This window comes from Felis catus, chromosome B1 (genome assembly GCF_018350175.1).
Source record: "Felis catus isolate Fca126 chromosome B1, F.catus_Fca126_mat1.0, whole genome shotgun sequence".
Classification (NCBI taxonomy): domain Eukaryota; kingdom Metazoa; phylum Chordata; class Mammalia; order Carnivora; family Felidae; genus Felis; species Felis catus.
The window spans coordinates 198,932,180-198,945,410 of NC_058371.1; the positions used below are offsets into that span (position 1 = coordinate 198,932,180).

A 13,231-nucleotide genomic window follows, 5' to 3' on the forward strand; every position below is an offset into this window, starting at 1 on the left:
ACGACACAGACTCCAAAGCAGGCTCCAGGCTCCGCGCTGTCAGCACAGAGCCCGACGTGGGACTCGAACCCCACGAGCCATGAGATGGTGACCCAAGCCGAAGTTGGATGTTTAACTGACTGAGCCATCCAGGCGCCCCTCATACTCATTTTTTTTTTCTTCAGTTTTGCTTTTACAATGAAATCTTTAGTTCACCTAGAAATATATCTTACCGTATTGTATGTACAATAAGAGATAAGGACCAAAAAACAACAACAAAAAGTCTTTCTTTGTTTTCAAAGTGCTAATTATCCTGAATCATCACTGAATAAACCTTTTTCTTACTGATTTACAATACCTCTTTTATCAAAGGTTATACATCTAGCCTAATATGCTTCACTGATCAATCTACAAACACATATATATTATTTTTTTGTCTCTAAAGTGTTTTATTATCTGGCAAAACCAGTATCCCCACTCCAACACACACACACACACACACACACACACACACACACACACACACACACCCCTACTCTTCTTCAAAATTATTCTCACATCTTTTTTTCTAGGTGCATTTCAGGACCACTTACAGGCTCCTCTCAAAACAGTTCTGTTGGAATTTTGTTGAAAGCTGCACTAAACCTACCAATTAATTTAGGAATAATTGATGTCTTTATAACACTTTTTCTTCTCTTCCAGTACACAATATGTGTTTCTGTTTATTCAAGGCTTCTGTATCTCTCCCCAAAATTTTGAAGTTTTCTTCAAATGGGACATTTCCATTTCTCATTAAGATTGCTTCTAGAAATGCTTTTTGTTACTTCTGTACATGTTTCCATTGGATTTTAAGTGGTCATTAACTAGATACAGGCTGGCCATTGATTTAGTATGTTTGTGGTGCACAGAAGCACTGGGGGCCTCTGTGGTAGGGCCAGAAAGCGCCTCCCCCAGCTTGTTTCACAGTGCAGACAAAGCAGCCCCACTGGCCCAATCAGCCAGTTTCCCGTCACTGACGTACAACGTGCGCACACCCACCACCTACTCAATTTCACTTGTTCTCCACGGCTCTGCTCCCACTTAAAGGCTTTTCCTACTACCCCTATCAGCTACCCCCTTCTATATTCCCCAGCACTGATAATAAACTCTAATATTCCTTGTATCAATATTAGGACATTCAAACATTAAATGACACTGAATTTTTTCTATTTGAGAAAAGATTAAGCAGACAACAAGTGAACTGACATAGTTTTTACCTTTTTCATGTTTGTTTATTTTGAAAGAAAGAATGATGGAGCGTGCTTGGGAGCTAGCAGGGGAGGGGCAGACAGAGGGGAAGAGAGAATCCCCAGCAGGCGCCAAACTGTCAGTGTGGATGGGGCTCAATCCCACAAACTGTGAGATCATGACCTGAGCTAAAATAAAGAGTTGGACACTTAACCGATTGAGCGACCCTGGTGTCCCTGTATTTTTTACCTTTTTAAGAGATTATAAATTTGAAACAAATTTGGTAAAAATACACTATTTGGTTTTTTTTGTTTTAATTTTTTTTTTCAACGTTTATTTATTTTTGGGACAGAGAGAGACAGAGCGTGAACGGGGGAGGGGCAGAGAGAGAGGGAGACACAGAATCGGAAACAGGCTCCAGGCTCCCAGCCGTCAGCCCAGAGCCCGACGTGGGGCTCGAACTCACAGGCCGCGAGATCGTGACCTGGCTGAAGTCGGACGCTTAACCGACTGCGCCACCCAGGCGCCCCTCTATTTGTTTAATATAGTTATAAACTGGGGGCACTTGGGTGGCTCAGTCAGTTAAGTGATCAACTCTTAATTTGGGCTCAGGTCTAGATCTCACAGTTCATGAGTTCAAGCCCCGCACTGGGCTCTGTGCTGACAGCATGGAGCCTGCTTGGGATTCTCTCTTTCCCCCCTCTCTGCCCTTCCCCTGCTCCTTCTCTCTCTCTCTCTCTCTCTCTCTCGCTCTCTCGCTCTCTCTCACGTGCGCGCACAAAATAAATAAATAAACATTTTAAAAAATAAAAAATAAAATGATGATAAACTAAAAGTGGCTCAAATATTTCAGTAGGGGTTCAGGTAAGTAAGTTATGTGAAACTACTTTTAATGGCTATGCAGTCAAATAAATTGAACACAATCTACACTGACATAGAAAAATGTTCACAATACTGTTAAGGAAAAAAGGCAAGAAAGGGGCAAAAAAGACTAACGCCAGTATAGAAAAATTCTTTTTGTTTAATAGGAAAAATATCTGGCAAAAAAGACTAACACCAGTATAGAAAAATTCTTTTTGTTTAATAGGAAAAATATCTGGAAAAATATACAAGACTGTAATAGGGGCTATTACTCCTGGCCAGGAGTATTATCTGTGAACTTTATTCTCTTCTTTATTCTGTTTAATGAGCAAGTACTACTTTTCATTGTTAAAGATTTTATGTTTAAGTAATCTGTACACCCAATACGGGGCTCATATTCACAACACCGAGATCAGGAGTCACAGGCTCCACCACCAGCCAGGCGCCCCAAGCACTTACTACTTTCATAGTCAGATTTTAAAATAATTAGTGAACGTCAAAAACATATCTCGCTGATAGCATCCCATTATAAGAAGAGTATATAATCACTATCAAATCAAATGCATTTGTAGAAACATACCAAACGCCAGCTGTGAAAAACAAAACTCATCTTCTCATCGAAATGAAGAATTGCAAGTAGGTAGGAACTCAAGAGGAAAGTAACACAAGGCATTGATTGAGCAGTTGTCACTGCAAAATTTTTGCATTTTAAGATATATCCTGGGACTTACAGAAAGAAGAGTACTGAATCCTGGAACCATCCTGTCAAAAAGGTCCTTAAGGATTATCTAGCCAGAACTCCCATTAAACAAATAAGAAAAATGAGAAAAAACAAAAACAAAAAAAGAGGTTAGGTGAGTTCTCGAAGATCTCAAAGTTAACTAATGACAAAGTCCAAAAGTATTTATAATTCAAAACCTATGCTTTTTGATTCCTTTCTCAATTCTGGAGAAAGATATGCTGCAGCCTGTCACTTCTATTTAGAGTATAAAAGGCAAATGTTCGTTTACCAGGGTTTTCTTATCATCTAACTAAAAAGTGAACAAGAATGTGTACAATACTGGGAAATGAAGATTTACTCTCTTGGTTAAGCAGAGCTTCTGTGCTCTAACAGAAAGCTTTGACAAATAGCCAAACATTAGACTGTGGCAAGCAGGAGCTAGCAAAGTCTAGTATTTACACACTGTGAGGTCAGGAAGAAAAAACTACTACTGAATTTAAAATTGCAACTGGGCTGCGGGCTTTTCCTACCTGAGTTCTAGGAGCTCATTCAACCCACCACCCTTCCCTTCCTCTGGTGTATTCACTTTCTTTTAGACTGGTTCTTAAGGGACCTCTTTTTAAGTCAATTTTAAACCTTGTAGGTCTTAAACAGAGTAAGTTTTTCATATACAATCCGTAATTAACCACTGTCGATTTCACTGATACTCTGCCCACCAGAGGGAGCCCATGTAGATTTCCATGTAATAAGAAACCTCAAACATGAAGTTTGTATGAATTCTAGAATATTATTCATGTATCAATATTGCAAACTCACTTAATAATATTGTATTTCTATCCTCCCCAAAAGATAAAAGATAAATGAGGTCAGGCATGTAAAGTCCTTAACAGAGTTCCTAACCTAAAGCAGAAGCCCCAAAAGGATTGATTTTCCAAAATTTGTATCCTCCTGAGTACTGGTTACAGTAGTCAAAATAAATTAGCAAATTAACTTTTTACACAAGTTGATGTGAGCTTGGTTGATATCTGTCCTGATACACGGTTCCGCCCTCAATATATTGACAAATGTAGTTCTCAAGCCTATAAAAGACAGCCAGAACCTGGAAAGGAGAATTCATTAAAAATGTCATCCTCGGGGCGCCTGGGTGGCGCAGTCGGTTAAGCGTCCGACTTCAGCCAGGTCACGATCTCGCGGTCCGTGAGTTCGAGCCCCGCGTCAGGCTCTGGGCTGATGGCTCAGAGCCTGGAACCTGTTTCCGATTCTGTGTCTCCCTCTCTCTCTGCCCCTCCCCCGTTCGTGCTCTGTCTCTCTCTGTCCCAAAAATAAATAAACGTTGAAAAAAAAAAAAAATGTCATCCTCATTTGGGTGGCTCAGTCGGTTAAACGTCCAACTTCAGCTCGGGTCATGATCTCGTAGTTCGCAAGTTCAAGCCCGGCATCGGGCTCCTTGCTATCTCCCTGTCAGCGTAGAGCCTGCTTCAGATCCTCTGTCCCCTTCTCTCTCTGCCCCTTTCCCGCCTGCGCTCTCTCTCTCTCGAAAAATAAATAAAACATTTTTTAAAAAGTCATCCTCAGGGGACCCGTTTCAGCAGTCTTGTCCTTGTAGGTACACTAAACTATTGGTGACCTGCCAACTAGAAACTGAGGAAAGAGGGAACCCATTCTAGAGTTTTCTTGGGATGAAGGAGAAAAGCAACTGACTATCCCTGAGAACCTTCTGTAATATGTGATAGGATCATCACCACCAAGATGAATTTTTTCAAAGAACGAAGAAGGCACAACTGGGGGGAACAGAACTCTGCATAAGAACTTGGCATCGAAAGGAGCCCAACCAAGTCTCAGCTCCCACCTGCAGCCCATGAGGCTGGCCCGCCTTCTCCCACTTCTCACCAGGACAAGGCCCAGCCCAGCGTTTGCTGGGTCTGAGGTCGACTGCACACCTCAGTACAGCTGACCGACCATAAGTACCGGGTGCCTATTTTGTAGACTCAACAATCTCCAAGATCGAAACATGACGAAGCGGGAGGACCCGCTGGGTTCCAGCTATGCTCTCCAACCCAGATTTATCAGAAAGCACTGCCATTGAGGACCTATCTACCACTTGCTGTTTCAACAAAACTCCCAAGTCCATTAGGCTCCTTGGATGTAGTCTCTCTTGTTTAGAACTGAATGACTGGCATTCCACTCTTTGAAAACAACACAAAATTACTGTGATGTCTATTAACTTTTCAACCAGAAAGCTGGGAATTATTCGACTTCTTCCTCTTTCTAACCCCACTCCTTACTACCTCCTACACATCTACTTTATGCATCCACGCCCGTCCATCCTACTGCCACTGGCTTCCCCACTTTCTCCTGACGTCCTGCAACCTAATTAGCCCTTCTAGGTCAGTCCTGTTACATTCCAAACCCATCCTCAATATGGCCGGGTATTTTAAAACACAAATATGATCACGTCAGGCCCCTGCTTGCGTAGCTCAGAGCACGAAGTTCAAACTGTGCAGCACTGCTGCCCGTGCTCTCACCCAAGAGGGGCCAACTTCTCCTTAAAGGGCCAGAGAGAAGACGTTTTGGGCTTTGCAGGCCTGTATACACTACAACCCTGCCACTCTAGCCCCAAAGCATCCACGGCCTCCATGTACACAATGCAGGTGGTCACACTGCAATGAAACCTCATTTGCAAAAACAGGCGGCAAGAGGGGGCGGGGGTGTGCCCGGGGGGCTCAGTCGGGCAAGCCTCGTACTCCTGGTTTCCACTCAGGTCGTGATCTCATGGCTCATGACATCGAGCCCCACATCTGGCCTCGGGCTGACAGTGTGGAGCCTGCTCAGGATTCTCTCTCTCCGTCTCTCTGCTCCTCCCCCATGTGCCGTGCTCCCTCTCGCTCTCTCTCTCACAATAAACACACGAACTTCATTTAAAAAACTGGCAGCAGGCCAGATGCGGCCCGTGGGCCAAACCGGCCCCCCTGCTCTATCCAGTCCAGTGACGCGTCATCTCCTGCCACCCCAACCCTCACCCAGGGCTCTTCCAGGGAAGGGCCCCTCCACCGCAGTCTTGCCTGTGCTCCCCCATCACCCTGCTGTTGTGCCTCTGCGCCTCTGCTCACACTCTTCCCTCTGCCTGGAACGTGATTTATCACCCTTCCTTTGTCTGGCGGAACAGGTCTTGTCCTTCAAGGTCCAGCCTGGTCTTCCGCTAACTGCCCCTCAAGGAGATTTAGTTTTCCTTCATCTGTATTTCTGAAGGCCTGAGGCACGGGTCCCAGAGCTTTTTGTGTCCTCACAATTCCTGACACATATTAGGTGTTCAATGTTGAGGGAGGACGAGGGAGTAGGTGAATTATTGAATAAAGGGAATTCCAAAAGCTGCAGTCGTCGTAAGTTCTGGGAAAAAGTCAGAGGTGCAACCCACGGGGGCTCTCCATACCACAGGTCTCCAGCACGGAGCTCTGCTTACAGTACACACTCGGTTAACACGATCCATAAAAGCACAGTATCCTGAAGCTAGAAGAGGCCTTGGAGAGCATCAATGCGGTGGTTTTAACCAGTGTGTCTCTGGGTCTTAGGCTTGCTCCCCAAGGGGCTCCTCAAGGAGAAGAGAAAAGGGTGGGAGAGTGACAGGCTGGCTAATAAACCACTCTCTTCCTAGCCCCTGACTCCAGCCTCAGCCCAAGCTGTTCCTTATTTCATCCGCAAAAAGGTTTCTGTACTAAAAAAGAAAAAAATCTAGAGGATTCTAAAAACGCATGTTCTGTTTACAGCCTCCATTCTAAACCTGTACTGTTTCCTGATATATTCCTGTCCTGTTTCGCCATATCTCCAGTATCTCTGGTTCCCAATGACCCCGGCACCTGTTGCCTGACACTGCTTCTTAGAAGAATGTTCCCTTGAGTGAAATCCCCAGTTTAGGAAGTATTACATGCAATCCTTGGAATAATGTCTATTTCCAGCTACTCTGGATAATAATCCAGGTGGTCCCTCCCAGCTCAAGGCCTGGGTCCCTACACTGGCACACAAGGCCAACCGTGTGATTTCAAAGGACTCAAGGAGGACCTGGGGAATCAATGCTGAGCAAGTTACAGGTGTGACTCATACCTGAGCTGTTGTACTATGTACGTGTCTGCTTCTCCACTAGACTATAAACTTCTTGAGATAGGAACTGAATCGTAGTCATAATAAAAGAAACTAATGTTTACTCCAGATACTGGAGTAAGTGTGAATATATATTGTGTAATATGAAGGGATCATATTCGGATCACACATTTCTAGAACTGGAATGTGCACAGAGATCAACCAGCTCCAACACTGAAAGCAAAGCGACACAGTAGATTAACACTTCTTCATTCATTCAAGAAATATTTATTGAGTACCGGTGTTCCTGTACTGTCTAGACCCATGGATTCAGGGGCAGACGACACAAAGTCCTTGTTCTCAGGAGGCTTATATTCCAGTGGATGCACAATAAATAAATGGATACAACACATTAGATAACAAAAAGAATAAAGCACAGTGAGGGACAGGAGAAGGAAGCTACTTTATACAGGGCAGTCAAGGAAGGTCTCACTGAGGCAACATTTGAACAGAGACCTGAAGATCAAACCACACAGAACCAGGGGGAAAGTGTTCCACACGGAGGGACGACAAACACAAAGGCCCTAAGGTAGCGACCCATCAGCTCAAGTGAGAAAAGCGAAGGGGTCAGGGGAGCTGGAGCACAGTGAGCAAGAGGAAGGGAGGAAGGAGGAAGAGGTGAGGTCAGAGAGGGAGCAGGGACCAGAGCAGCCGGCTCTGGGCCACTATAAGAACTTTGACTTTCAGCCAGAAACTCAAGATAATCAGTTCCTTAAAAACTCTAAATGAAAACAAGACATGTAGCTTTCACAAAAGCAATATGTAATCAACAAAGAAAACTTCATCTGCGTGCCTTATCTGAAAACAGAATTTCCAGAGCTCAGGGTCGCTATTTTTTTTTGTTTGTTTATTTATTTTTGAGACAGAGAGAGACAGAGCATGAATGGGGGAGGGGCAGAGAGAGAGGGAGACACAGAATCGGAAACAGGCTCCAGGCTCTGAGCCATCAGCCCAGAGCCCGACGCGGGGCTCGAACTCACGAACCATGAGATCGTGACCTGAGCTGAAGTCGAACGCTCAACCGACTGAGCCACCCAGGCGCCCCGGGGTCGCTATTACTTATATGGAATCACAACATCTTTGCTTTACAAGAAATCGCAGTCATGTAGTCTGAGCTCTCAGTGTAACCAGTGGAAACTGAGGCCCAGAAAGAGCCTGCGGCCTGCCTGCTTGTACTACAGACCTGGTAGTAAACAGCACAAGTTTTCTGATGGTCTGGTCAGTGCTTCCCACTGGCTGGGATGTAGTGTGGGAAACAGCGTCACACGAGGGTCAAAGGACCTGGCTTCTGCCTCTGGCTCAGTCCTATGACTCAGCTACCATCACTCTGAGCAAGTCATGTCACTTGCCTGGACATTACTTCTCTCACGGACAAAATGAGAAGCCCGAATAACGTGAACGCAAGATCCTTTTAAGTACTTAACGACAAAGTCCATGGTTCTGCTTTAAGCATACAGATTCTGTTTTTACTCTGTATCAGGCAGGAAGCCAAGCAGATTTCAAGTTGAATGTCAGGCCTAACAATTGGCTGCCTCGGCCACAGTACTGCAAAGGATTCTGAGCCCTAAGATCTACTAGGAAATTAGCACTGGCCTCCACGGTCACAGGGAGGAAGAGAGAGGAACGGATGCCTGCTTGCCACACATGTGCTGTTGCTGATAAGAGTGCCACCTTAACCAGCAATGCTGCTGTCTCCACCACCGATGCTCTTAGTACCTGCACAGGATTTTCACGGATTCCTCTGTGAACTTTCTTCGTTCTCTTTTGTGAGAAAGAAAGGCAAGTACAGGAAAGCTAAACGGTTTGGGGAATATAGCTCAGAGCCACTGATGAAAACATCTGAATGGCCTACATGGGGTGAAGGCGGGGGGCAAAGGGGGAACTAATGATCAGTATGGTTCCCTATGATACATAGTCTCAGAAGATGCCAGTAATTAGCCTATGAGTTCAGAAGGGTATGATCATACCCATGTGATAGAAGTGAAAAATGAGACTCAGGTAAGAGGACTTGCCCAAGTCACCCAGTTCTACGTAGCAGAACCCAGATCTGAAGCTACGTCTTCTGAATCCAAGCCCCAGAGCTCTGTCCACTCCCAAGGTCCCCCACACTCGCCTCACAATCTAAATGAGTTAGCGAGGTTCCCCCCCCCCCCGCAAAGTGGCACACTCATCATTATTGAGAGTTTTTCAGCTACAACAAGTACCACATCCCGAGATAGGAATGTTATTACTACTGTCTGTAATTTAATGGGTAGACAGGCATTGAGTATACATGAATTCAACAAAATTGAGCATAAAAGTTAAATACTTAAAGGAATGATGACGAAACCAGCCTATGGGGTAAATTAAAAATCTAGTTTCAATACAGTTTTACTTATCTTGATAATACCTCTAGGACAATTCAGAAAGATGGAAAACTGACATCAGGAATGAGAAGAACTAGAATTGGCCGGCAGCGTGCACCTTAGAAACGATCACGAGTGCTTCGAGGAAGGCATTCAATGAGAGATGTTACTATCACCTGCTACTGTTCCTTAGGTCTGACGACCAGAGCTAACCCCGAACCAGAGTACGTGCTCCTGGTATTGACCAGACTTTGACGTATAAACAATCCAAGACAAACAAAACAACAGCCGGCCTTCTGACACATCTGATTGTGGCAGGAATACAGGACACCCCCTCACCTGCTCCATACTAAATCTGGGGGGAAGAGGGTGTAGGGGGAATGGTTGCAAGAACAGGAGGTAATACACCAAGCAACTACAACATAAAATCAAAATTCCTCAAAAGAATGCAAAAAAAAAAAAAAAATGCATGTTTTCCCTACGTCAGGAAGGGCAGGAGTCCTGAACAATGCAGCCTATGTCCCCACTTAACTGACTCTCCAAGCCTTAACACCTACTCACATCTTCAAATCTCAGAAATGGAACTTCCAATGGCGTGCAACCAAACCCTCTCAAACATCTCTGACAAGCAGTCATCCCTCTGTTTAATTACCTCCAGTGACAGGAAATTCAGCAGCCTGGGGTCCTGTTACTGTCCCTGAGGCTCATTAATTCAAAAGCCTAAAGCACATTCCTATCCCTCGGGAAAAGGCCTAAAGCCTAACCTCAATAAGGGTTCCATCCTAACTGTGTGTCTTGTCCCCACCACCTGCGTATCTCCTACTCCTGAACACGATCCAAAATCAGCACGGTGTTAATAAATCAGTGATTTCAGGGGCGCCTGGGTGGCTCAGTCGGTTAAGCGTCCGACTTCAGCCTGGGTCACGATTTCGCGGTCCGTGAGTTCGAGCCCCACGTCAGGCTCTGGGCTGATGGCTCAGAGACTGGAGCCTGCTTCTGATTCTGTGTCTCCCTCTCTCTCTGCCCCTCCCCCGTTCATGCTCTGTCTCTGTCTCAAAAATAAATAAACGTTAAAAAAAAAAATTAAAAAAAATAAATAAATCAGTGATTTCAGAGTTAGAAAGGGCCCGCCCAAAACCCAAAACGGTGACCTTCACAGATAACAACTCCACATGAGGAACCTCAGGAAGAGCCTGGACCAAACTGGGGGGAGGCAGAGGGAGAATGTCCTAGTGTCCTTTCCTCTCATTTCAACCTGAGAAGCCCCTCTTCTGATCTGCTATAAATAGGGGATCAATGCAGTTTAAAAGTCTTCTGCCGTTTGAAGGGGAAAAAAGGGGGGACATTTACAGGTAAATAAACTAAAGCCACAAAATTTGCTTCATAACCTCGTACAGCTAATAGTTGCAGCGTTAAGACAACCACCTGGTCTCTTGGCTCCTTCTCTAGTACTCTCTACTGCATAACGTCTGTCTGTGTGCAGAGCAAAGTTCCCACATTCCAGCCACACTCACATGCTTATCAAAACAATTCAATAGCATTGCAAAGTGGCATATTCCTCACTCACTGGAGGTCAGACAGCATAAGTTCCTCCAAAAAAAATCTGAAATGTCATTACCGCCTAATTTGTATGTGATTTAATACGTAGACGCGCAGTGAGTACACATAAACTGAGCATAAACGTTCCCTATTTCCACATCTTTGTGCATCTCTTCTCTTGAGATGCCATTCTCCACCTTCTGACACTGGAACCATCTAGTCCTCTTTCAAGATTTGTTTCAGGCATCATCAACTCTCCAAAGCCTTTCTTTGCCCTCAGGGAGAACAGACCACATCCTCCTCTGTACCCTGCACAGTATCTATGAGGCTGTAGGATACTTGTTTTGTGACCGTCTCCTCCACCATTCCTTTTAAGTTGTGTCACTGTAACAAAGCAGGTGCTTAATAGATGTTTACTGATGGACTACCTGTATTCACCTGGCCCAATCCCCCTTCTGACCCTTGATTAAGCTGCCACACATTAATTCATGCATATAGAGATTCATTTAAAACTATCTGAGTGTCTACAAAGGACCAGGCATCGATCTGATCGGACTGCATGCCAAAGAGAAGTGGATTCACCGTGAAATTCATGAAGTTTAACTTTCAGGACCCCTCACCTGCCCCTTCCAAAGCTCTGAACCTCTTCTTGTGCTTCGGTATTTTTATTTCTTAAAGGGGACAGACAGAATCGTATAAGCTTCAAGCTCCACCTACACCAGATCCAGTTTGGTGCCAACGATACAACAGTGAACAGGGCAAAATATTCTCTCTCCACTTAGAGAGTTTCCTGTTCAGTGTGGAAGACAAGACAACCATTGGTCCACTCATTCATTTATTCAAAAACCATTTACTCAACAGTGCTAGGAGTCTGGCACTGGAGATTCTGAGGTCACTGCTCCCGCCCTCAAGAAGTTTTCCGCTCTCCTGAAGGAAAGCCTGCTGTGTCCAGGAAAGAGAAAGGAGTTTAGAGGACTGTAACAGAGTGTTTGTGAAAGGTTATCCTAAACCTAAACAGTATCCTATCCTAAACAGTATCAAGACTGGTCCCTACTGATCCCTAGCTTGGGCCCTTAACCGACAGTGGGAGGCAAGACGAAGAGAGAGGTCAGGTGAATGTGATCTTTGATCTCACTGAGCCGGGAAGGGGAAGAGGAAGGGAAAGGGGAAGGAGAGAGGGACGAGACGAGCAAACTGAAGAGGCGAATACACTGTGGTCGGTGCTGCGACAGAAAAGCAAAGGCCTGTGGGGAAGTGTCTCCGGAGTCCAAGTCCGCAGAGACGGCGGGCTCAATACCTCGCAAGGCAGCCCGAGAACTCTGCGGACAAGAGATTTTCGAGTTCCCCAACATGCCTTCCCATCCCTCGAAACGAGGCTGTTCCTTTCCCAAGACAGCTGTCGGCTCTCCGGTCCCCCACTCCAGACCGCTTTCTCCAAGCTACTCCTTCACACAGCAACCACCGGCCAGGGGCCGGTTTGGGGTCTGGGGTCCCCGTCGCGGGTCCGCCCCCCTCGCCAGCCCGCCGTTTCCATAGCAACCAGCTCACCACTTCCCGCGCCCGGCTGGAGAAGTCGCTCTTGGGCCGGGGGCTCCGGCGGAACAGCTCGTCGCGGCTGCCGTCAGCCCCGCCGCCCACCGCCACTCCCAGGGCTTTGTTGCGCGTCTTCACGGTCTTGACGCTGGCCCGGAACAGCAGCGTGATATCCACCGCCATGGCGACCCACACCCCCGACCCCCTTCCCGGCCGGCCCACGTCAGCAGTTTGCGACGGCGGCGTGCGCCCTCCCGGCCGCCGGGGGACCGGTCCGGCTCCGCACGCCTCCCCCCCCCCACGCCCGGCGCCAGCGCGACGCGAGAAGAAAGGTTCCGGCCTCCGCGGGGTGACCGCGGCGAGAGGAGAAAGGTTCCGGGCTCTGCCCGCGCGCGACCGCGGCGGCCCGGATCCTGCGGCGCGCGCCTCCGCGCCCTCTTCGCCTCCCGGCAAAGCTCGAAGGGCTTGGCCGCAGGGAGAGGTCCCGCTTGGGGCGGACGGGCCGAGGGAGCGAGAGGATCGAGAAGCCAGAAGACTGGCTCCCCTCTCTGGGCTCTTCCACTGGCTGGGCCGGCCGCGCGCGCGCGCGCGCGGGGGGGACCTGGGTCTGGGGCGCCCTGGAGGCAACCCAGCCTGACCCTTGACCTCAAGGACTCACCTTGCGGGGGACAGAAGCACGTGCATGGTGACTTCCCGGATGCAATGAGTGCTAGGGTAGAGCAGGTGTGCAAGGCATAGAGCCAGAGGCCAAAGGCCTTTATTTTTCAGCCTGCAGCCTCCTGATCCGTAAAATTACACGGCAGCACCTTGCTCAGTATTACTGTGACCATCGAAGGAGGTAACACGTGTAAAGTTTTGGCGTGGCTTGGCTAGGATTCGCCAATAAAAGTTA

At 46.9% G+C, this 13,231-nt stretch overlaps 1 protein-coding gene across 4 annotated transcripts in view; it reads right to left on the minus strand.

Annotated features, from left to right (window-relative positions):
* STX18 (syntaxin 18) overlaps positions 1-12,631 on the minus strand; it is a 131,429-nt gene extending 118,798 nt beyond the window's left edge. The window contains exon 1 of one of the 4 annotated variants that reach the window (XM_003985508.6): positions 12,355-12,624. In XM_003985508.6, coding sequence (XP_003985557.1) covers positions 12,355-12,522 — 168 coding nt within the window. In that variant the 5' untranslated portion in view covers positions 12,523-12,624. Of the gene's footprint in view, positions 1-12,354 lie in introns of all 4 variants that reach the window. The other 3 variants (XR_006597242.1, XR_006597249.1, XR_006597244.1) reach the window with 3 other exon arrangements.
* Between the last annotated feature and the right edge of the window lie 600 nt (positions 12,632-13,231).